Here is a 24,271-nt window from a genome sequence, read left to right on the forward strand (position 1 = left end):
ACACAGGCTTACGACAATCCTAGCACTAAGATCGCTCTGTGAAACAGGCCCCTGCTCTGTCGCTTTGGTTCTTGAAATACCCGACAATGCACATGACAGTGACCTCTCCCTCAGTATCTACGAATCAGCGGACAGGCCCATCTTCCCGAGGCAAGGGCGTTAAGTGATGATAAAAGTTTAGTTCCCACCTTTGCCAGCTGGAATTCCTGAGTTACATTTTGATTGGACTAACGAGTCTGTGCATAATCTCGTCAAAATCACGTAACGAACGAGACATCTAGGTCTTTATCATCATGGAATTCAACGTGCAGATTTTGGTCGACTGTAGGATTTGCGAAGCATGTGTACCGCCAAATGGGCATCGACAGGTATTTTGCAAATCTTTTCACGTTTTAAATCAAGGTGCTCAAGTTATCTGGTTAACTTTGCCGGTTAACACCCGTGTTTTTACAATAAAGATTTTGACTATCGATCAGATCATTTTGCCCGGGCGCCGCCATTTTGTTTGAAGCAAATTTATCGTTCAAAATAATCCTTCCAACCTTTTTACAGTTAGTAAACGGAAGTCGCCATTATCTTGGGAGTCACAAGTACAGCTAAGCTGGGCCCCGTCTCCAATATCACAATATGTAGGAGCCGGTACAGGCCAATGAGACGATGGCTGTGAGAGCCTTCGAAATATTAAACATACACTATGTTATGTAATTTTTCATTGGTCGCTATTTTTAGACGAAGCGCTACCCTTCTACAAAAGCCTCCACTACTTTATGTCATTTTGTTAGATGTGCCACCATCGGGTGCAGGAAAGACCTTCAAACTTTGAATTTCCAAAATTATTTTCTTCATATATTTTACGTACATGATATGGATATGTAAGAGAAATGATAGTAAACATAGTCTAGCGTATTCTTTACATGAACATTTCGCAGGTTTTCGAATACACCCCCAAATTGTGCTATGCGAGAAAAATACTTATTATACACTTGTCAGAAAACTTTGAGCGAATAAAATATTCTCAGGTATTTGAACGAGATACGCATGTAGGAAGTTTATATATGTCGACATATGTAGAGCCACCCATACAGTATAAATGTCGCATTGAAAATATTCCTAACTTTGTCTTTCCATTCCATGACTTCGAAAAAGTTTATTTTAAGAGGGTTGGTGTTCCATTTAAGGAATAAAGAATAACTCGTAATAAATATGATGTGACTCTTCTGACAAATAGAAATGTGTTGTACGACTCGTATGTGGTTGCAATATATTTATTGGGAGATTACGTTTAAAATGATAAAACCTCTGTTGAAAATATTGAAATTGGAATAGAATTGCAATTAACCATGGCCGATGTTGATATTTTCTAGCTATATATTTTTAAACAACATTCAAATGCAATACAATTATTAATGCCAACAAAATAAGTCAAATGTCCATTACTCAACACATGGGCAGAATCATAATGGATGGTTTCTATTCATTCACCCAGTCATCACTTCTAACTTTGTACAACGTTGTAGCTGAGTGACAGCAGCATGAAGGTGACATTCCGTTTCAAAGTGTTACAAATAATACCATAGTAGTAATGTAGTCTAAGATTGCACCTGGGTGAGTCCAGGTGTCGATTTTCTTTTAAACATGGGTGGTATTTAGTAACTATTTACATAAATCAAACCTGTGTTAAGTGATTATGTTGATAATTTTCGTTGGAAAGATGGTATGGGGTCTTATGGTAATCGTTCTTAGAAAACTGCTTTTCATCATACTGAACATGACAGACATGGGCATCATCCTCAAAAGGAGTTTTATTACTTGCCCGTGAAGAGATCACCCGTTTAATAAACATACAGCTGTATTACACATTGTGTAATACCAAAACGCGTGCTTATGTACTCTCGGAACACGTTTTACAAACAAATATTGAAAACTCTCGACATCCTTTGGCTTATTGAGCGATATTGCGGGTGGAGATGATAGATCACTGAGAGGAGCTTATCCACACTCGATGACCCCAGCAACCTTGTTGCTAGGCTGACGTCACATGGCATTGTTTCGCCGATGGATCTTGCAACAAAATTCCACAAATTATGTCATCGGGTACTGTGACGTGATTGTAAACTTTGCGGTGCAAGTCCCCGTTCCACAAGGCGATCGTACTGTAGCGCAACGACAGTCGTTGGTCTAAGTTAAAGTACGTGAGTTGCGATAACCTTAGGGCTACGATAGTTTTGTGGAACGGAAGCCTGAATTCTGAAGGTAGACCGTTGTATGGTATTAAATTCATACGTTTCAACTTTTGACGTGTTTGAAGTATTATTATGTTGAACTCAATTGGATTATACCGTGGGTCGTGTAGGTGTCAGCCTATTCACATTCAACAGCATAATTCTAAAAAAACGCTATAAATGGCAAGTAATAAATAAAATACTAAACTCGCTCTCGTGTAAAACAAATTTTATGAAACTCGTGAATAGTTGCGGTATCTGACTCGCTTTCGCTCGTCAGATACCACAACTATTCACTCGTTTCATAAAATTGGTATTACACGGGAGCTCGTTTAGTATTCTATATATCTCTGTGGCATCGAACCTTTTATTAATGCATTACAACTATCCCCAAACAATCAGAGAGAAGAGGTTCCCTTACCTCGTCTCGGGCATTGTTGTCTTGCATATCTCAATATGTAGCATAATAAAAACATTTCTGCACATTGTACAGTTCATTATTAACTGCATTGTCAAAAATATGATACTCAACGTAAGGTAATGATGTAACACTGTCCAGATTAAAGAAATATCGTATACGACACTATATATATATAAACTTATCAATTTCTTGTCCAAACAAACAGGAGATTATCAAAGGTAGATACATGTTGTGGCCTAGATCTACGTATAATATGATATCGAACATTGACAAATATCCAAAGTAGGCGAAAAAATGCATGAAAGATATGCAAAATCTACAAAATAATTATAACTGTAAACAGCAGGATACAATGATCGTGTGTGCTTTCATTCAACATTGTTCAAGGACCTTCACCTCCAAGAAATTACCTAATATGTTCAACAATGTTGGCGTATGACATCACTACCGGTGACCGACTTTTACAAAATGGCGTGTTCGCTGTCAACAGTACGCGGGATTTTAAGATGGAACTTTCGTTGATTCAGGAATCGTGCATGCATAAATGTGACATGTAAGTAATCAGAAACATTCTGACAATCAGAGTACTGTTATTTGTTGTGATATTTTTTATTGAAACCAACGGAAATAGTCAGAAATTCCGATAAATACCGTTGTCGTTGTGCGTGATTTTGCGTCAGTCATGGCGTTACACAGGACGGAAAATTTGACAATTTCTGTTGAAAATATCAACCATTGCTATGTATCTATTTTTAGTTCCCAAATTCTTCATACGATTCTCTTCCCATGCATATTCTGAAATTGTTGTGCTAATGTATTCAATGAATAAACGAATGGATAGTTCCAAATAGGAGAAAATGCTACACTGTGTAAAATCTGAATTTTGCTTTGTTTACATTTCAAATAAGTGTAGTTTTTCGAGCACAGCGTTCGTTTTCACACCTAATTTATTTTGATTGATTTCATCTAAACACTTTGCATTGGTGACAAGTACCATGTGTCATTTGATTCTACTCTGTATGATGAATTAAAGGATTAGGTATCGCAGCTGAGTATGAAATTAACGTGATATTACAGGCATTTCAAAACCGGTATACGTGAAACGTGATTTTGTAAACACTATCCAATATGGCGGAATGTAAACTTCGGCGTTCGTGTTTGCGTATTTTCCCAAGACATTCTAAACGATTCTAAGGCTATCGGCGACGTTTTGGAATGATCATTGGGGATTTGATCAAAGACAGATACGGGTGATGCTATGATATTTTTGAAATCATTTCGCCGAGTTAATAGCCGAACTTATTATTTCAAAACATGCTGTAAAAAACGCCGTGAGTGGTAATTTAGTAATGTGTAAAAAAATGTCGACATTTACTATGAACCTAATTTTCAGTAATTTTGCTTGGCCAAAAATGCCAGTGAATGACATGACCAAACAGGCAATGTCCCACCGTATTCAAAACTGTGAGGTGTCTCTGTGACTGTTGCAGTTTGAATTTTATTCGACTTCAAAGTGAGGGTTGAAGAGGAGGGACAAATATGTCCCTCTATCATCCAAGGGGAAAGCCTGTGGCAGTTTCTCTACTTCATAACATTTTTAGGAATTTTGTAAACCTTCATTCTGGACAAGGTGTAAATGGACCTCGTTGCCCGAAAATCTATAAATCTTCGGCCTACCTTTAGACATACAGTATCTTGTGAGGGTACCGTATTCTAAAGGTGCTCCAAAATATAGAAGTGAATTCTTGAAATAAATATGTCAACAATGCAGCTCTTTTAACCATTTAGAGGGCATGATCTAATTGTTTTAGGTTTATGTGAATATACGAACGCAAACAAAATCATCGAATTTCATAAATACAATTTTTTTTTCTGTCTTCACTTAGAATTCAACCCATGAACCACTTTTATCCGCCTTAGCCCTCCAAAAGATTAGCGAGACTGTTGTCAGTTGATTTTGTTTGACTATTTTCCACTCTATAAAATTGCCCGCCATCAGATTTTCGTTTACCCAAAGACGTATATACGTCCTTGGTTTACCAAAGCAAACGCAAGATGTCACGCTTTTCACAGGTGTGTCCCTCCCCTGTATCGGCATTAGCGTAGCCATTTTTGAAAATCACCGGATGTGACGTCAAATAAACACGCTGAGTGTTTTTTTTATTTTGGCCTGTACCGGCTCCTAACTTGGCGCAAGTTGACGACGCGCATAGGGAGCCGGGAACCAGCTTAAAGTACAGCTAACCAGCTTCAGTGGCAGAGAGATTTGATGGTGACGTCATGGTAAACGATGACGTCACAGTCGTCTGCAAGCCACCAATCGCCAATCGTTTAGAGAAAGCAACTTATAGAGGATATTTCATGTGTCGAGTGAAATATCATGTTTCTCTCATCTCGTGACGGGGGCAAAGGAGATATTTTCACGAGTGACGGCAGCCACGAGTGAAAATATCTCCTTTGCCCCCCCGTCACGAGATGAGAGAAACATGATATTTCACTCGACACATGAAATATCCTATTTATTATATACGTTTGGTGTAGTTGTCTGCAGGAAGATTGAATTATTTCATTACAAATGTAAACCCTTCAAGCGTAATTTCTCCCTAGATAACACACATGGACGGTTTTCCACCCCCTGTAAGTACGACTACAAAATGTAGTTCCGTCTTTGCTGAATCTTAAAAAATATAAACAAAAGTAACCAAAAATATTTGATGTCACAAAAATTCTTTAGTATACATTTGGATATGATTATATACAAAATCAACTTCATCAAAAAATAAAGTTCAAATCAATGAGACGGTTGTTCGAAGCGAAAGAATACACGCAATTCAAGTAACAAAATGGGGCTTTGCGAAACGTAAAGTATCGACTAACAAATCAGAAGAGAAATTCACAGTTTAATACAAATCATTTTCAACAAAATAACAAACGGTAAGAATCGGTATTAACTACATAAATGACCATCTGTCATTATATGACTTGTCAACGTTGAACTGACGTAAATCAACAGTTTGTGTACGAGCTGTCTCGTGTAGGCCAACATAGTTCCGTCAACGTGTTATGTTCACTGCAGTGAAATATCAGGTGTTATGTTCACTGCAGTGAAATATCAAGTGTTATTTTCACTTCAATAAAAATATCACTTTTCTCAACTTCAGAAAACTCAGTCTTTCACACTGAAGTATATTATAAACTCGCTTACTCGCTCACCCTGGGGTCTGCAACAGGCCGAAGCGCTTGCGCACTCTTCCAAAATGGCGGCGCAACTCCCGCTTGACTGCCTTGGCGCTATGAAGAACAAAATAGAAGAGGCTTGATGACGAGCCGATCAAATTTATGACTACTTTGAAGATGTGGAGTAGACTGAGGATGATGGGATGTCAGCTGCCTTTGCTCATTTCCTCTTCGATCCAGTCAAAGCCAGCCGCCATTTTGGTTTGACAACGAAGCGACCTCAGCCAGCGATTGTTTCGCTTGCAAGCGGCGTAAAGTTAGCGCACTGTTGTAAGGCGATTGGCGATTGGCGCTTTGCAACGCACCCAATGTGATGCACGTTCCGGCACAGTGGTGACATGAGAGTGAATGTGATGCTTTGATTGTTGCGATATATCCTAGGATAGTCAGTTGATATCATCAAAGCGCTATGTCCCGTGGAAGCTAGTTTGGGATGATAAATATAGAATACTAAACGAGCTCCCGTATAATATCAATTGATTGAAACGAGTGAATAGTTCCGGTGTCTGACGAGCGAAAGCGAGTCAGATACCACAACTATTCACGAGTTTCATAAAATTGGTTTTACACGGTAGCGAGTTTGGTATTTTATTTATTACTTTTACTTTTAGAATGATACTGTTGGGTGTTTATGAAACGAGTGATCTCTTCACGGGCAAGTAATAAAGCGATGTCGGTGTATTTATTTGTGTTCTCATGTTTTGTCGTTATAGAAATGGTCGACAACGTCTGTTATAATGGAGGGTCGGACAGTGACATCTCGGACACATCTTACTGGGAGGTAGGGGGAATTCTTCTATTGTCTTCCTGTCCGTTATAATTTACCCCGTGCAGAGTTGCGCCCCTTACGCGTGCTAGAAACCTATGCCTTTGGTTCGAATCCAACATTTGCCGGCTTATCATGTAACAAGGTTTGTCTGCACCATACCCCTGCTCGTGGTAAACGTCAAAACCCTGCATCACTTCGGGCCTTCCTCCCACATCAACCAGACAAGCCGTAATATGACTGAAACACTGTACATACAGTGGCACAAAATATGAGCGTACATTGAAGGAAATTAATAGACATAGCATGTTATATTTGCTATGATCCAATCGTTTGTGACTTATTATAGTTAATATACCATAAAAGTGATGTGTTTGATGTGTTGAAATGGAAATACATCATTGCAGAATCCTAATAAGAAACAGGTACATACGGTAGTGATTCAATCATAATAATAATTGGCTATATATATTGCGCATATTTCTACACCACTCAGGGGGATGCTCAAAGCGATATATTATCCCTGCCACTGGATCAATGAGCACTCAAAAATCATTTTTATCTCCCTGGGGAATATACAACTGCCTTTTAGACGTTAGAAGGTTAACAACAACATCCTACCTGGTACCCATTTACTGCTGGGTGAGCAGAGGCCCACATTCGAAAAAAGTCACTTGCCCATTGAGACACCACATTTGGTACATGTGCTTGTGTGGGGTAGGACCGAAGCTCTAGAAACTCTCAGGAATCAAGCTGACATCAAAGGAATCTCCGCGACCAACGTTGCTTCACTTCACCTGATTTGTGACCTGAGACCTGTGACCTGTGCACGGGACCACGTGCCGCCAATTAACGAACTGTCTTCTATATTTCACAGTACAATGGCCCCGTCGCCGACAATGGTGGCACTTAAAGCAACCCGTGCATTTACCAGTGCAGTGGTGTATAACGTAAGTATTTGTCATGAGAAGTTTCTATCCTGTTGTTTTCATATTTACTACTACTACTACTACTATTACTACTACTACTTCTTCTAATACTACTACAACTAGCCGTAAGTGGCCACTAACGAGACCGGGTGGTCAGGCTCGCTGACTTGGTTGATGCATGTCATCGTATCCCAATTGCGTAGATCGATGCTCATGATGTCAACCACTGGATTGTCTGAGTGCGGCGTTAAACATTAAAGAAAAAAACACTCAACACTACTACTACGACTACTACTACTACTACTACTACTCCTACTACTACTACTACTACTACTACCTCTTATGCTATTCCGTCTTGACTTATTTCATTTGCCGTTTTAACTATGTTGGCCGTTTGGACTTTTATATCCATTGCCGTTACGTGTTTTGGCCGTTATCCCAACTTAGCGTTATTGTACTTTTTTTTCCAGCTGGAAGAACTATTTCCAGAATTTTCATCTCAACTGCCAATGTCAAGCGGATTAAACAAGTAGCATTCAAATTCAAACGAAACACGATCGTTTTTGACACAATTGTGTCTGGAGTATTATGATATCATTCTTTCCTATACTTTCATGTACAGTAAACTACGGTTATCACGAACTCAATGGGATATGCATATATACAACAAATGGCCGGGACTAATAAATAAGTTCGTTAGATCGGTAAGTTCGTTATAAGCGTGTTCGTTATAAACGTAGTTTACTATATTTACCACGCACGCGCCATTTCATAATGATTTACTACGTTAGGTTAAACTCATGTGTGTTTATCAGTTCAACTTATCGTTAATGTATTTGTATATTTGTTTACAATGAACAAGCCTACCTAATGATAGAATAAAACGATAAAGTTAATAGAAATATTAACTGGAGTGGAACCCCGTTTATCTGGACACCTCCATTTTGTAGACAAACGTCCCAATAACTGAAAATACGGATATCTGAATCAGAACGGAGTTGCCTCCCCTTTCGCCTGTCCTCCCGTCAAAATTCTAAGACGTATACAACAATAAGTTATAACAGTGAAAACAGACCGACAGAGCCCACACATTACATACACGGATGCTCCGTCAGATGTACGGAAGCAGTTTTTGGCGATCGTGTTAGTTACAGCGTGCGGGGACCGCCTCCGTGGTCTAGTGGTAGAGCGTCCGCCCGGAGAGCGGAAGGTCCGGGGTTCGATCCCCGGCCGCGCCATACCAAAAGACGTTAAAAGTTGTACTTGTTGTTACCCTGTCTGGCGCTCGGCATAAAAGGGCTAAAACAAGGTACTGGTCGGCTCGGAGTCAGTATACTGTGTCTGAGTGGGGTATTCATGTTAAACTGCGGCATGGTATTTCAGTGAGCTAGCACTATAAATCGGCATCAGTCCGGACTAGTACAAGCAGCCACACACACACATACACGTGCATGCACATCGCTATATAAGTGCAATAATCTTGGACGCGACGTTAAACCCAATTTCACCTCATCTCACCTAAGCGTGCGGCCTTTACCCGTGAGTGAGTGAGTGAGTTTGGTTTTACGCCGCTTTTAACACTATTCATGCAATATCACGTCGGGGGTCACCAGAAATGGGCTTCACACATTGTACCCATGTCGGGATTCGAACCTGGGTCTTCGGCGTGACGAGCGAACGCTTTAACCACTAGGCTACCCGACCGCCCCCTTTACCTGTGAGGACCTGTCTTAAACTGATCTTATCAATGGCGTGGCGCCGGATTCATTTTACGCACAGATATAGCCCAAGCATCCATCTTTTGGCGGTGCAATTTCATGAAGCCTCTTTCAACATGTCATCAGGCTGTACTTATGTATTGTATCACCTTCTATTGTTTTATCATTTTTTAACTACATTCTTGCTTGACTTTCGGTCTGCCCTCAACGATTCGCAACGTATGATTATATCTTCGTCATTAATATGTATAAAGTATATGTGTCTTTGAAGCTATTTGTTGAACACAATTGTTTAACTTAATGCAGTGAGAGTCTGTGATTGTTATTGCCCTTGTCGGGGGCATGGGTGGCCCAGTCGTCTAAGATGCCGCGATTCGCTGTGCAGAGTTGCGTCCCTTGGGCACACCAGAAACCTATGATTGGGGTTCGAATCCCGGTTCGCCCCGATTATTTTTCTAGGTTTGTCAGCACCATATCCGTGGTCGTGGGTTTCACAAAAGTGGTAAACGTCTGAATCGTGATTCCAGTCCATGTTCAGATCGGCAGTCATGTGACTGCGAGCGGCTATATGTTGTAGCGCATGCATCGTGCATTCATTAATAGCATCTTCACGGGACAAGGGAGATAACTGACATTTACAGTCAGTTAACTCCCTTGCCTCGGGAAGCTTGTTGACAGCAGGAAGTGAATGAAAACAAATGCTCACGTAGTATTTAAACTGATATTGACACGCAATGATGATGTTTATCGCTAGCAAAATGAATATTTCTTGAAAAGCGCACTTTGCTTTTTTTTGTCATTCATTGCTATTTTTGTCATTCATTGCTATTTTTGTCATTCATTGCTATTTTTGTCATTCATTGCTATTTTTGTCATGTTCCTTATCTCCGGAATGGCCTCTTTCCACTTTATTTATCTTCGGCAAGGGAGGTAACTGCCAAATAAGTCCGGTTTCCACCCTTGCCGAACTAGGCTGGTATGATGTAGTAACATTTTGGCTGGACTAACGAGTCTATGCATAGTCCAATTAAAATCGTGCAGATTTTGGTCGATTGCAGTATTTGCAAAGCATGTGCACCGCCAACTCGTTGTCAACAGATATTTTCCAAATCTTTTCATGTTTTTAAGCAAGGTGCTAACGTGATTTGATGCATTTTGCGATGTATGACCCGTTGTATCACAACATAGACCTTGATTATCGATCAGATCGTCCTGACTGGGCGCCACTGTTTTGTTGGAAGCAAATGCAAGTGATACAAGAGGTGGAATCTGATTGGTCTAAAGGTGAAGGGACATAACTGGTATTAGCCACTGATGGCGCTACGATGGAGCCCAGGAATCCCAGCCTAGTTCGGCAAGGGTGGAAACTGGACTTTTAAAGTCTGTTAACTCTCTTGCCTCGGGAAGATGACTTTATTGCAGCTATCTTCGTGCATTTAGCATCGCGATGTTTCGGGATTCTATTTCAAGTGGCGAGGGAAATTAGTACAGAACCTTGACACCATTCTGTCCCCCCTTTCACATTATTCCACACCCCACACCCATCTTTAATAAGTTTTACCTTGAATAATATATAGAGAATTTCAACCGAGTGTCTTTTGATATCAGGTAAATGAACAAGAGTCGATAATTTTTTAAAACTCCGAGGCCTGCTTTTCAACGATTGTTGATATCTTTGATATCAAAAGACATGAAGGTCAGATTCTGTTTAACATCCAAGAACATTCTGCCAAATTTTCTTTTAGTTTCAGTGGAAGCCAGAAATTAGTGTTCTAGCAACATGTTATTTATTACAAACTTGTAGTTTACAATTTATTTATTTTTATGTATTCACGTAGTATTAGTTTTTTTGTGTGTTTTTTTTCAATTTTCAACACATTCTTGTAAGGCTTAATCCATTTACTTCGCGGAGTAATACGAACTCGTCTATGTGAGTGAGTACGTGAGTGTTTGTTTGTTTGTTGTTTAACGAGACGCTCGGCGATATGCCAGCTATATGACGGCAGTCTGTAAATAATCGACTCTGGACCAGACACTCCAGTGACTGACTTCAGGAGCAACGATCCCGCTAGTCGTCTCGTTCGAAAAGCATGGTCGCCTTCGCGGGAAGAGAGTGTGACTGTGTGTGTACGTATATGTGTGAGTAGGTGTGTGTGCGTGTGTGCGCGCGTATATCTATCTGTGTGGTGTAAAGTTTCATGTTTAAGGAACGCAAAGGCAGTATACTTTTGACTTCATTAACTTCAATACCATTGAAAGCATGTATAGTTTGTTGTTCGTAATCACTTATTTCCTATTGAGTTTGGGGTTAATTGCAACAGCCGTTACCAGGACATTCCCACAAATGTACCGAGGTGTTTGAAATAAATCAATTATATGCACAACACAATATCTAGTAACTGAGTTTTCAATGGACCAGGCCGGAAGAATCGATATACCGTTACAACGTGCAGATCAACAGAGCCGTAGCCAGCTGAATGTGCTGGCAAGTGAGTGAGTGAGTTGGGTTTAACGCCGCTTTTAACAGTATTCCAGTTATATCGCGGCGTGTCAACTTAATGTGGGAGGAAAGCCCGAAGTGATGCAGGTCTCAGATGTCTACCACTTCGATGAAACCAATGCTCATGGGTATGGTGCTGACAAACCTAGAAACATAATCGGGGCGAACCGGGATTCGAACCCACAATCATAGGTTTCCGGCGTGCCCAAGGGACGCAACTCTGCACAGCGAATCGCGGCGCAATTACGTTAAAGTCAGACAAAAACCTGCTTTGACAGATTATACAGTTAATGCAATCAAAGGTTGGTCCGACCAATAGAATCAGTCCACAGGGTTGTTTGAATTATCAAGGAATTTCGGCCTTGAACGACAAATAATCTGCCATCACTGTACCTACTTCAACATCGACTTATAACGATTGTCAACAAGTCATCAGAAAGATGACATATCCCCCCGGCAGCAGTAAATATGCAATTCTGTATGTAATGAGTCAAGAATGTTCTCTAAGAAGCATACATTGTTTACCAACAAAAGATCCACCATGGTCGCATTCATATGAAATGGAAAGTAAAACGTGTGTTTCTGTGGGTTTTTTTATGCAAACAAATGACAAATTACAAGAAACAAGCGTATAGTCAACGAAGTCATCTATATCCCCCACCCATTTTAACACGTTATGGCCCCAAACCGGGTAACTGACCCAACATTTCTCTTAGCCCATGTCAAAACAGCTGCAATGGAAATTCTAAAATAAACATTTCTAAAACTCCTTAATATCAAATGGCACCTGTTCAGTATGTACTTTATATATGGACATGCAATGTTTGGCAAGGAAATATTTAAGTTTATTTGTTATACTCCATAAGTGAACCCACCCTATATGAAAACTTAAATCCAACTTGTTGCTATGGAAACGTAAAAAAAAATAAATAAAAAAATTCCTAAATAGCAAAAGGCACCAGTTCAGTATGTGCCTGGTAGACATGCAAAGTTTTGTAAGAAAGTATTTAACAGTTTTTGAGTTACGCTCCGGAAACGAACACCACCCTTATAGAACCTAAGTCCAACTTGTTGCCATGTAAACGTAAAAAATAAAAATTTCTAAAATTCCTTACTAGCAAAAGGCACCAGTTCAGCATGAGTCTGATAGACATGCAAAGTTTTGTAAGAAAGTTTTGAATGGGTTTTGAGTTATGCTCCGGAAACGAACTCTACCCTATAGAACCTAAGTCCAACTGGTTGCCATGGAAACGTAAGAAATAAATAATTGTTTTTTCCTAAATAGCAAAAGGCACCAGTTCAGTATGTGCCTGGTAGACATGCAAAGTTTTGTAAGAAAGTAATTAACGTTTTTTTTAGTTACACTCCGGAAACGAACACCACCCATATAGAACCTAAGTCCAACTTGTTACCATGGAAACGTAAAAAAATATAAATTTCTAAAAATCCTAAATAGCAAAAGGCACAACTTCAGTATGTGACCGATAGATATGCCAAGTTTGGATCAAATACACTGAATTATTTTTGAGTTCTGCCCCGGAAAGGAAATGAATACGGACGGACAGACAGGCATTATATGCCGGGGGGGGGGGATAATAATGGATCAAGTGATGTGTGTTTCTGTTAATATTTGGCGTGGAATATAGATCATGTCGATGATGAGTTTGATGCAAGGTAGTGCAATGCTGTGCTGACCCTCCAGTTCAAAACCTGAATGAACAAGGCTCCGCACCAGGAGAAGAAGGAGAAGAAGAGCATTTATAATGCACCAGATTCCATTCACCAAGTCGATGCTCATAGCGCTACACTATTATTACCCCGGTCAATGGATCAGTGAACTCTTGATTTTCATTATCAGCTCCCTGGGGAGTATACAACCCAAGCTGCCTGTGAGGCGCTAGGTTAACAGCCACATTACCATCTCATCCTACCGGGTACCCATTCACTGCTGGGTGAACAGATCCCAATGTTGTTAATCAAGAATCTGATCAATGCACCAGTATTATCTCCAAGAGGGGTGGATACCCCAGATACCGATAGCAGTCATCAGTCATTACAATGTTGACAACAATTGTCTTTCACTGCATAACTTGACAGTGTGGGCTGGGTGTTAATATTTTTCTGTCATGTTGGAAAGTTTTTAGACTTTTTCGCATGAGGTCAATAAATCTGTGCCTATTGTTCTTGTCGAATTCATTATTTGTGTGATGGTACTCCCAGGCGGTCTGTCAGTTTACTACTCTATTGTCATGTTCCCAACAATGAATTACACCAGCCACCATTTAATGAATCACATGTCCGAAAAAGTGGGTGGTGCTTTATTAATGCCCATGAGTATGGTCACATAGGCTAAGAGAAGAGTGTCCACCTGGATCTGCCAGAAAAGAAAAACACAACAAATCAATCTCTGAATGAAATTTTATTTACAGCTTACAAGTTTTGACTGCGCTGACAACCAAAGACAAGAGAGACGAACAGTGTACAAATGAACTTTCTTACAAATATCCAATAGGACTGTTGACTAATTCCACTGTTACCTAACTGAAAGGCACCATGCATGAGATAACAGCCAGCCAGGATCCAGAACCAGTTCCTCCGATCTCCTCATGGCCTGGCTCTGTCAGTCGTCCCACACAATTACAGAATAGAGAAGTTGTTGAACAGGAATACCATTTCAAAGATATATAGCAAGTTTGTGATGGAATGAAGAAAAATTAGAACACAGTTTAACCAAAGAGCTGCCAGGACCACGGACGATCACTCTGGTTCATGTCCTGGTATGTACACGACGACTTCGAAACAGACATCACAGAAATAGTGTGTAACTATCAGCGGCAGTCATAAAAAGTGGAGGTCACATGACTCGTGTCACATGACCAGCATGACATCACATACTGTACATACATACATTCCACTTGGTGCCTGACTACCATGGCAGCAAAAGATACATCGTGTTGAAGTTATCTGCAGGGTTCGAAGTTAAGTAAATTAATATCATCATCTTGAATTTCCATTGATAAATGTCAAGAAAGTAATTAAGACAAAGTATGCAATAAACAGCAACAGTTGGATTAGATGATCTGCCTTAATTTCCAACCCTGTAGTATGTCCTCTTGGGCACCTGGACCAGGAGGGACTTCTGGCTATCACCAACCAGTGTTATGAAGCAAAGGGGCTCTTGGGTCTTCATGGTAATATAACTTGCCGTATTCGACGTAATAAGCGCCCAGGGCGCTCTCAAAATTACAAATAGGGGGCTCTTATTAGAATATTATTTTGGTGGTGGAAAAAACAGAGTTGAAAGATAAATTTCGTGGTTTATGCTGACGGCCTGACTGTTATACATGACAGATATATTTTTCCAGAATTGAATTGCCCATAATTAAGAGTGCATATCACACGAGTGTGTATTATACACGAATAAATAGGTCTTGTCTTCATTGATCAATCAGAAGGGGTGCTAATTGGGATTGTTCACTTGCCAATATATTAGCAAATATCGCCGTGGGCGCTTATTACGTCGAATACGGTAATAACTTTTAACATTAGGGTCATGACAAGGGCCACTGGATTTTCATGCTTAGTTTTGGCCACTGGTAACAAACGTAAAAACTTGGCAGGAGCAACAGTGAATCAATGTTATGACAGAGAAGTCATGCTCCTTCATAAGGTTGACTCATCCATGAGTCTTCATAACACATGCATTCTGCAAAGACCTGATACAATGTACACAATACATGTTTATTTCTCAACAGGACCGACTTGAAAAATAGCCATGGAGCAACAAAATAGCATTTCCTTAAGACCAAATGATTATGCAAAGTGCAGTGGTTTTGTTTCCTTCTCTGACATAGCAGCTGAAGTTCTCAAACCGAGATCCGCCAAAATGAGAATGAACATGAAAGAGTAGCATCAAGCAGCATTTCTCTGAAACATATCTATACACAAAACATGGCCAGCTTGTAATACAGTGCAAATGGTCTTTAGGATTGGAAAACAATGACTGTTGGATGCAGTTGATTTCCAGATGGTATCAACCAAACGGAAACTGTCAGAGCCGGAGATCAGCTCCGGCTCCGGATATGTTTCAACTGAAAGAGATGACTAAATCCTGCCCCACCCTACAACGATGACCCACCCGACACAAGCAGCTTCATGTTCTCACAACAGTCATGCATGCAAGGACACGGTTGACGTAAGTGAACTTTGACCCAGTGGTCATTTACACACAGCAAGCTATTTACAACTATATAATTACAAGTAGGTTTATATATATATATATTCCTATATACATTTAAAACTTCCAAACATACAATGGTTAAAAATGGCAGAGCATTTTCTACCTGACGTTCGGGAATATGTTAAGATGCAGTCTAGGCCAACTTGGGACACCAGGTGTTAAACTGGACAGACATGGGCAGGTAGCCACGGGAGAATGGACACAACCTTTCCTCTTGTTACAGACTAGACGTGATCATGTGGGGTTAAACAAGCAGAATGCGATTCAATCAACTCTGAGATCATGTAATTTGGGTGTACCAGGTTGTACTGTTGGGCCCAGATGGTGGATCTTATAAAAGTATTAAGTACAAAAGTGATCTATGCACTGGACTACATAATGGGAATGCAAGACCTTTTAGGCTTTGTACAGTACACAAGCTTACAATGTAATCAGTGCAGCTCGTTCTCGACAATGATGAGGATGTATACCGTAGATCAGAGTTGGTTGATAATACTACAGACTGCAGAGGAGCAAAACAAAACAACAGAGATTTAACAAAGGATAAAACTCAGCTAAAAAGACAAAAGTGTTTCCATTTGTGAATGCAATCAGTAACAAGTGAACCTAAAATCTGGATGCGTACAGTGGAAACCTAAAACTTTCTAATGCCATTTACTATAGGGCAGTGGTAATGATGTCTTCATTGATACCAGTGACAGGAATTGTGCTTATGGGACCCAGATGATTCACTATCAATCTTAGTTGTCCATGCATTCAGCTTTAAATTTGACATTAATCACTTCCCATCATATCATTATACTGCGCTTGAACATCTAACAGTGCTCCAGGAATATGTTTTTGCCATTAAAGAAGAGAAAGAGACATTTCATTAACAAAAGTTCACTACTGCTGAAAGTTTCTTGCCACTGACATGAGTATACAATGCTATGCAATTGAAGTTTGATATTATTCTGGCATCTAACAATGAAGTTGGGAAAATGGCTGACTGTTTGAATGAAGGAAGTGCTCGTCTACCTCTCGACTCTATACTATGATCGACTACTTGGTTGCAGTGTGAAATAGTCTCCAAATGGCTAAGTGGGCTGATTGTTACTTACAAGCCACACAAACTCAAAAATGCAACAGTTTATTTTTCATCCTCACAATGTGCAACATGAATAGCCACATAAATTAATTATTGATATCAATTTTATCTAATTTTATTTTTGATAGTTGTATTGCTCTACAGAAATGTGCGAATTTTTTTATATATTAATCAACAAAAGGTGTGCTTAAAAAACCCTGTTAAACTTTAAGTAGCCGGTCAGACTTGGGACATTTAATAACGCCTAAGCTGACCATAATCTTGCTGGCCATGGGTAGCAGGAAGGCAGATATTTCGTACACTGCTTGGTCAGACGAAGTGCTGGACTTCAATCAAACGGCATACACTGACAGTGATGTATCAACTGGGCTTCTAGAAATTCAGGTCTTATGGTGTAACGTTACTTAATGAATAGGCAAGTAGCCCTGAAATGTTACAAACCATAACAAGGGGTCCATACCAAGTATCATGACTTTATAATTCAGCTCTTAATTAAAAAGCTTTTCCAATATGTTAATTATTCTGCATAATCAAACAGTTAATTCAGGGGTCCATTTAACTGCTGGCCCGTTTGACCATGGCCAGTTAAAATTACAAAGGGCTTGCTGAAAAGTATCAAAGATGGCCCGTCTGGCTAGTCAAAATTTCACCCCTTCTCCATGTACTTTTAATTTTATTAATTGGACACTGCTTGTGAATCATGTAATTTCGATGAGAAAATACATAGGGGTGATGTGGTCGTGTGAACAGTCAACTTAAAGAAAGATATATGTCGATCATCGCGAATGACAACCGGCCGCCACTTTGTAATGATGTGTACAACATCATCTTTATTTGCTCATAAATGGCCACGGATTGGGGCAAATGGAAGCCAAGATTTATTCTCCGAGTGCAGGAAAAAAGTTGTTTCAGGGGTGAGTTCTCAAATTTTCAGAGCCCCGCTAGGACCATTTAGTTGTAGGCCAGTTAGTTTGGAGAAGGGCCAGTAGCATTTAAAGGGAGCATGTATGCTGGCTGCAGTCATATTTGTTCGTAATCTACCCCTGTAATTGTATGAACAAATCCAGGAACAAGCACGATGCCTTTCTCACTGACGATATACACAGCTTTAGACACTTGGTCACATTGTTGTGAAATTTGGAACATATTTCATCATGACAGGATATCATTTCTGTGACATGTCTCGTCAACAAAAAGTGCAGTTCATTTCAAAAGGCAAGCAATCTCTTTATATACCTTTTGATTCATGTATCAATTTGGTTGGTGCTCCCTCCCTATCTGAATAACCACTGTCAGCAGATAGGATGATTAGTGCATCAGATGTGGAGTAAGTATCTAGTCCAAATCAGGTCAATTTACAGACAATGTGTAGCTGTCAAAAGTTGATGTGTAAAATACAAGCGAAAACTGAATCACACTTCAATCACAAAAGCTGAATGTAGATTTACCCAACCTGTAAGTCTGTTATTTCATAGCATGTGTTCTTACTTAATACCAAGAGATATTTGAACACAAGTTCTACCCTGATAATTAACATGTCGTTTGGTATCCGCTAAATACTCACTCACTATTGAGGGAATCTACATGGAGAAACAGATGGGCCACAAACACAGGGGCCATATCCTACAACAGATGGCAATATACTCACAGCATCTGATTGGCTGATTATAGACCCACTAGTCTTAACCACAAAGAATATTTCTGGTTACAATACATAAATACTTGATTAACCTTGTACGTTTTTGCTACTTTTACACTTGAAAAAAAAAGTGTCTTGCATATGTAATGTGGAAGTTGATTAAATATAACTCCTTCATCGACTGAAACAATTTCATAACCATGACAACAGCAGAAAGAATTTGACAGGTGTATAAAGTGCATGGTAGGACACCAAATACCCTGAAATTACCCCCAAACATTCAAGAAATACCCCTCAACACATGTCAGTAAGGTTCATAGAGTCGTGACTGTGGTGTCAAAATGACCTGTGTTTTTCACTGACAATAACTAATGTCTTATCCAGCATTTGTATGGTGCATATGGCCACTGTGATTGATCCCAGGAGCTTCGTTATCCTAAGTAATAGAAAGCTGGCACTGTACATGTCAGTACCTGGTGAAATGGTGAAATGCAGTACCATACTCAATCCACACACCCCCATACACACCCACACGCACACACCCTGTCACACTACATGGAAACACTCTCTCCGGATTCACAAGTACAGACTTAAAAACAGTCAACATAATCAACAAGTTTAATATACTGGTAAAAATATGGCTTGATTGGATCTCATTGAATTCCAAGCAACCTACAATTCCAGCCTCCTCGATCGGTTGATGAAGTTGGCTGGCCCGGAGATGGGCAGGCTACACAAGAGTTGCACTAGACGTTGGTGTGTGTCCGTGCCGGGATGAAGATGATGGTTCACAGTGTTGACCAGTGACTCACCACATTGACCACAGTTTCTGACAACACAAGGTGGAGAAGCTGGACTGGACACGAGTACAGCTGTCCCAATGCCCAATACTGCACAGACAGAGATGAATAAGTCAGTCCAACATTTCTTCACAACTACACATAACAACCCTAATTCCCTTCAGCAACAATGGCTAGCAATTAACCATACAGATGCATGTCACAGCCTCCATTCCAAATCTGTTTCTACGAGGAACAACTCTGACAGTCACTGCAAAATATTCAGAGTTCTGTCCCCTTTCACTGCAACAAGTATCCATGAGCCTAAAATCATTGTACGTGTATGGCATCAGCACATGAACTCTGCTCCAACTCAACACTACCGAGCATGATCTAGTCGAGTCAGAAAGGGTGTCTCCCGTCCTCGTCCTCTTCGTATCATACACTCTCTTGTCCTCTGTCCCATCACATCCCACCAGGAGCTCACCGTCCTCCTGCTGCAGTAGCTATCTCAACAACAGTGCACAGCAAGCGGCCGGACATTCAACATCCAGCCCTTAATTCATGGTGGGTGTATTGCAACAAGTCAACAAGTCATGATTGTAACATGTGATTCATATAAATAATAGTTTGGGTGGTAACCTAGTTGGAGCCTGCCTCATGCAGAGGTTCCAGCGGCCGCTGCAGCCCCTTGTGACGATGTGGCATCTCCGCCGGGGTTTTGTGATTTGCTGTCGTCTCCGACTTGGTCTGTTGACGAGTTGCTTTCACCATTTCTCACGTGGGGAGGTATTAAGGTTGCGTTAAGAGTTGGGGCAATACTCAGTTCTGAAAGAGAATCACGATTACATGAGTGAGTGAATGAGAGATTACAACAGAATGCTGTATCAGCAATCTTGCACCTGTGCGGAGTGATTTTATCACAGAAAATATTATCAAAGAGGTACAGAATGTCTACATTCCCAAGTAAGTCTGCCTGAGGGTAGCTAACATCATAGCTGACATGATGTGTATGATCACAAATTCTAACAGTTTGAGCCAGATGACTCTTACACCCCTGATGAAATCTCACAGGCTTAACATCAGCACTCATTATTTAGTCTACTTCCTGAACCTCTCATTTAATATCACTTTACAAAAGATTTTAGTGTTAATGTATGGATGGACTCTTATTAGTAAAGGAAACAAGACTGAAAGAAATATTACAAGACACGGGCTTCAGACCCAGGGATAATTGAAAATTATTCTAGGGTGGGGCCTTGTGCTGTTAGACACTTAATTTGAAAAAAGGACCACATTTTCAAATACAATGGGGCATTTTAACACTGTGCTGTATGGACGTACAACTTGATTATTTGTAATTTTCACATAAAGAGCCCATGGCAGAAAATTGCTAGTGAACCCTGCGGACTCATAGCAAGTCACAGGCTGCAAAAATCCAGTGACTGATATTGTGAGCAACGATTCAAAACGCCAGGGTACAATGACACGCAATCAACCAAGTCACATAGCCTTACTCAAAAACCTTTATCACAGCTTGAGGGGGACCAATTCCAACCCAAACTCCCCTGTAGGCCTACAGTTTAACATCACTATATGTCTGGTAGGGCTGGGACGAGTCCAAAGTTACTACCTGTGTGCCCGACCCCCTATTACCCGACCCTACCCGGGTACCCACTGTAGGTCTCAAGAGTTGAGAACACAATGTCTAATTGGGAATAGTTTAACTGTAGCCTTGGCAAAAACTGTTTAGATACATGTATGAAACAAGAGAGTATATAATAGATATAGGGTCTCTTATGAAACAATCAAATCATGCGTACAAATCAGCTTTATCTTTACTCAAACATATACCAGTCAAGAGGAATGTGCGCATCATCATAAAGAAATGCCAGCATAAGCGACTTGGAGTGTAACCACTGAGCTCTAGCGAGTTTTTGTCATTAAACAATATGTCACGTGACCAACCACGGGTCCGGGTAGTACTGTGGGCACCTACTCAGGACCCACCTGACCCGAGTACCCCGTCCCAGCCCTAGCGTCTGGTACAAGCTCCTCCTCACCTTCTTGTGTGAAGTTGAAAAGTGGGGGTAAGGGTTTTTGGTTAGGCAGTCTTGTTGCTGGGTCCCTCAGTTCGTGGAAGAAGGCGTGTGCACAGGCTTCCAGGGGGGAGATACGACTTGACGGGGTGTACTCCAGTAGCCTGCTCACCAGGTTAATAGCCTCGGCTGGAGTTCGCTGTCTAAAAACCTTCAAGAAAATTGAAAAGGAAAACTCCCGAATTATCACAGAACAGCCAGACCATGCTCGAACACCCACCACCAAAACACCTGACTTACATCTGGTTGTCATGTTACCCTGACATAGATACCCTACTGCAGTGCGTGGCATTCAACATTAACATTATCTTATGCCAGCGATAGAAACTAACAGTTTTAGTCCACTAATCCTTATAATAACAAAGCAAAACCCTTAAATGGGCAAATTTCTCGTACTCTTTTCGATGCCTTAACTATCCAGCAGTTTGGCAAGAACTACAGGACAGGGATCCCGAAACTCGTCTGTATGCCAGACTTGACCAACTGTGACTGTTTTTAGCAATATTCCAGCAATATTACGGCGAGGGACACCACAAATAGGCTTCACACATGGTACCAGTGTGGGGAATTGAAGTGTGACAAGCGAACGCCTTAACCAACCAGGCTACCCCACCGCCCCAGTTTAACGACCCAAGTCATATATTCAATGATACTGTAAGGAAAAATCAACAAAATCTTCAGTCATCACATGAAAGAACATTCAACATGTTCAATGTTGAATGTAATCAGCAACATATTTTCTTTTTTAACAGATCTGCACAAGAAGTTCGGTGTTCTCTGTGTCTCAAATGACAAAAAACAACAACTTTGCTATACATTATTGGAAATTAGCGATTTTGCAGAGACGAATGGCAACATTTATCAGTGTTCGAGGACATTCTTCAGTAGTATTACAAAAATATGAAAGAGCTTATCAGGACATCTTAGAATACAATCAGTTAATGTCCTAGATTATTTTAATCCTGGATTAGTGTGTTATGAATGAAATGCCAAACAATGTGTGTTTATTAGATTGTTACAAAATAAAGCTGCAAACATATGTGACTAATCTGTGAATAACAACAGCTACAACAACATGCTAAAGGAGCATTTCAAGTTTTAAAAAAAACACATGCTTCAGATAGCAAACAAACTGACAGCCAAGCAAAGTGTGTATTAACATGCAACTTCACAGAAAGATCACTCTGAAAAAATCAGTAGCTTGGCATAATGAACAATTTTGATCAAAACATTTCAGAACTTATATTTTGGGGTTGGGTCATATTATATTTTGTAAAAAAAAAAAAAAAAAAGTGTGGTGTGAATAGATTGGCAGTTCAGCAGCATGAGACATAATCAAACATACATATACTAATTTGGTTCTTGTAATAATGATACGACAACATCAGCTGGTCTGTGCAATTCTTTCCTTCCAGCAGTATTTTCTTTTTAACCTTTAACCCTGCTTGTACCCACTGTGTTTAAAATGAACTGAACTAAGTAACTTAAGCAGGGTTAGAAACTAACAGTTTTTGTCCACTAGTCCTTATAATGGTAACATATAGCAAAACCCTTAAAATGGGCCAATTTCTACTAGTCCTTAGGATACCTTTACTATTGGGCAGTTTGGTAAGGACTACAGGACTAGTGCCAATTTCCTTGTTCTAACCCCTTAATGCCGAGCGCCAGACAGGGTAACAACAAATACCATCTTTTAACGTCTTTTGGTATGATGCGGTCGGCGATCGAACCCCGGACCTTCCGCCCTCCGGGCAGACGCTCTACCACTAGACCACGGAAGCGGTCATTGGCTCCAAGACCACGTAGGCTGCTGGGGACCTATTCTAACCCTGAGTCCCCATGAGATTCAACGACCAAAGAATGCCACATAGTTTCTAACACTGCAAGTTCCTACAGGACATCCATTAGTTGCTAGGCTAACTCAGAGGGTATCAACACAACAAACCAGAAGCAAGCAGAACCAAAATTCACACTGCACATCGGGAGTTGATGCTTACTTTTGTCCAGGGATGAGCTTTAATCTGTGGGAACTTGAACTCAGAATAGTTGGGATTCATCTCTCGAATCTGCTCCCGCGTTGGTGTACCAAGGACCTTGATGATTTCTACCAGCTGGTCAACGCCGCTGTCCCCTGGAAAGATGGGCTGACCCAGAAGTAGCTCTGCCAACACACATCCTGCTGACCAGACATCTGTAACACAACAAATTAAAAGAGTTTGATTTGGCCAAAATATGTCCGAATTGTTACCTTCGCTGTTTTATCGCTGTGTGTACATCTAACTGAACCTCGTAACGTTATGACAGGACAGACCGACTGTCCACAACATCTGACTGTGGCCATGACGTTTCATAGACTAGGGTAAGAGTAGCTTCCCTTTGATAATGGAAAGTTACTCTATCGGACAGACGGATGGATTGCCGCGAAAGGCAAGTAAACAATTTGTGTAGGCAATTGTTGTTTTGCATATGTTGTTACGCCACTGTATAAGAAACTGGTTTCTTTTGGAACTATATTGGCTACTGTCACTGTCTGACTGACACATCACTTACCCTCTGACGTATTATATATGAATGCACACAATCCAGGAAAAATTGCAATGTTTAGGTAATGTTTGTGAGAGATGAAAGCGATTT

The 24,271-nt window shown here is 40.4% G+C and overlaps 1 protein-coding gene across 4 annotated transcripts in view; it reads right to left on the reverse strand.

The window, feature by feature from the left end:
- Positions 1–14,197: 14,197 nt before the first annotated feature.
- LOC139458154 (glycogen synthase kinase-3 beta-like) overlaps positions 14,198–24,271 on the reverse strand; it is a 39,025-nt gene continuing 28,951 nt past the window's right edge. For 2 of the 4 annotated variants that reach the window (XM_071239481.1, XM_071239479.1), the window contains exons 7-9: positions 23,635–23,828; positions 21,602–21,788; positions 14,198–20,366 (exon numbers count right to left, since the gene is read on the reverse strand). In XM_071239481.1, the coding sequence (XP_071095582.1) occupies positions 20,197–20,366; positions 21,602–21,788; positions 23,635–23,828 (551 nt within the window). In that variant the 3' untranslated portion in view covers positions 14,198–20,196. Of the gene's footprint in view, positions 20,367–21,601; positions 21,792–23,634; positions 23,829–24,271 lie in introns of all 4 variants that reach the window. The other 2 variants (XM_071239480.1, XM_071239478.1) reach the window with 1 other exon arrangement.

This window comes from Haliotis cracherodii, unplaced genomic scaffold (genome assembly GCF_022045235.1).
Source record: "Haliotis cracherodii isolate W230 unplaced genomic scaffold, xgHalCrac1.p SCAF_12, whole genome shotgun sequence".
NCBI lineage: Eukaryota > Metazoa > Mollusca > Gastropoda > Lepetellida > Haliotidae > Haliotis > Haliotis cracherodii.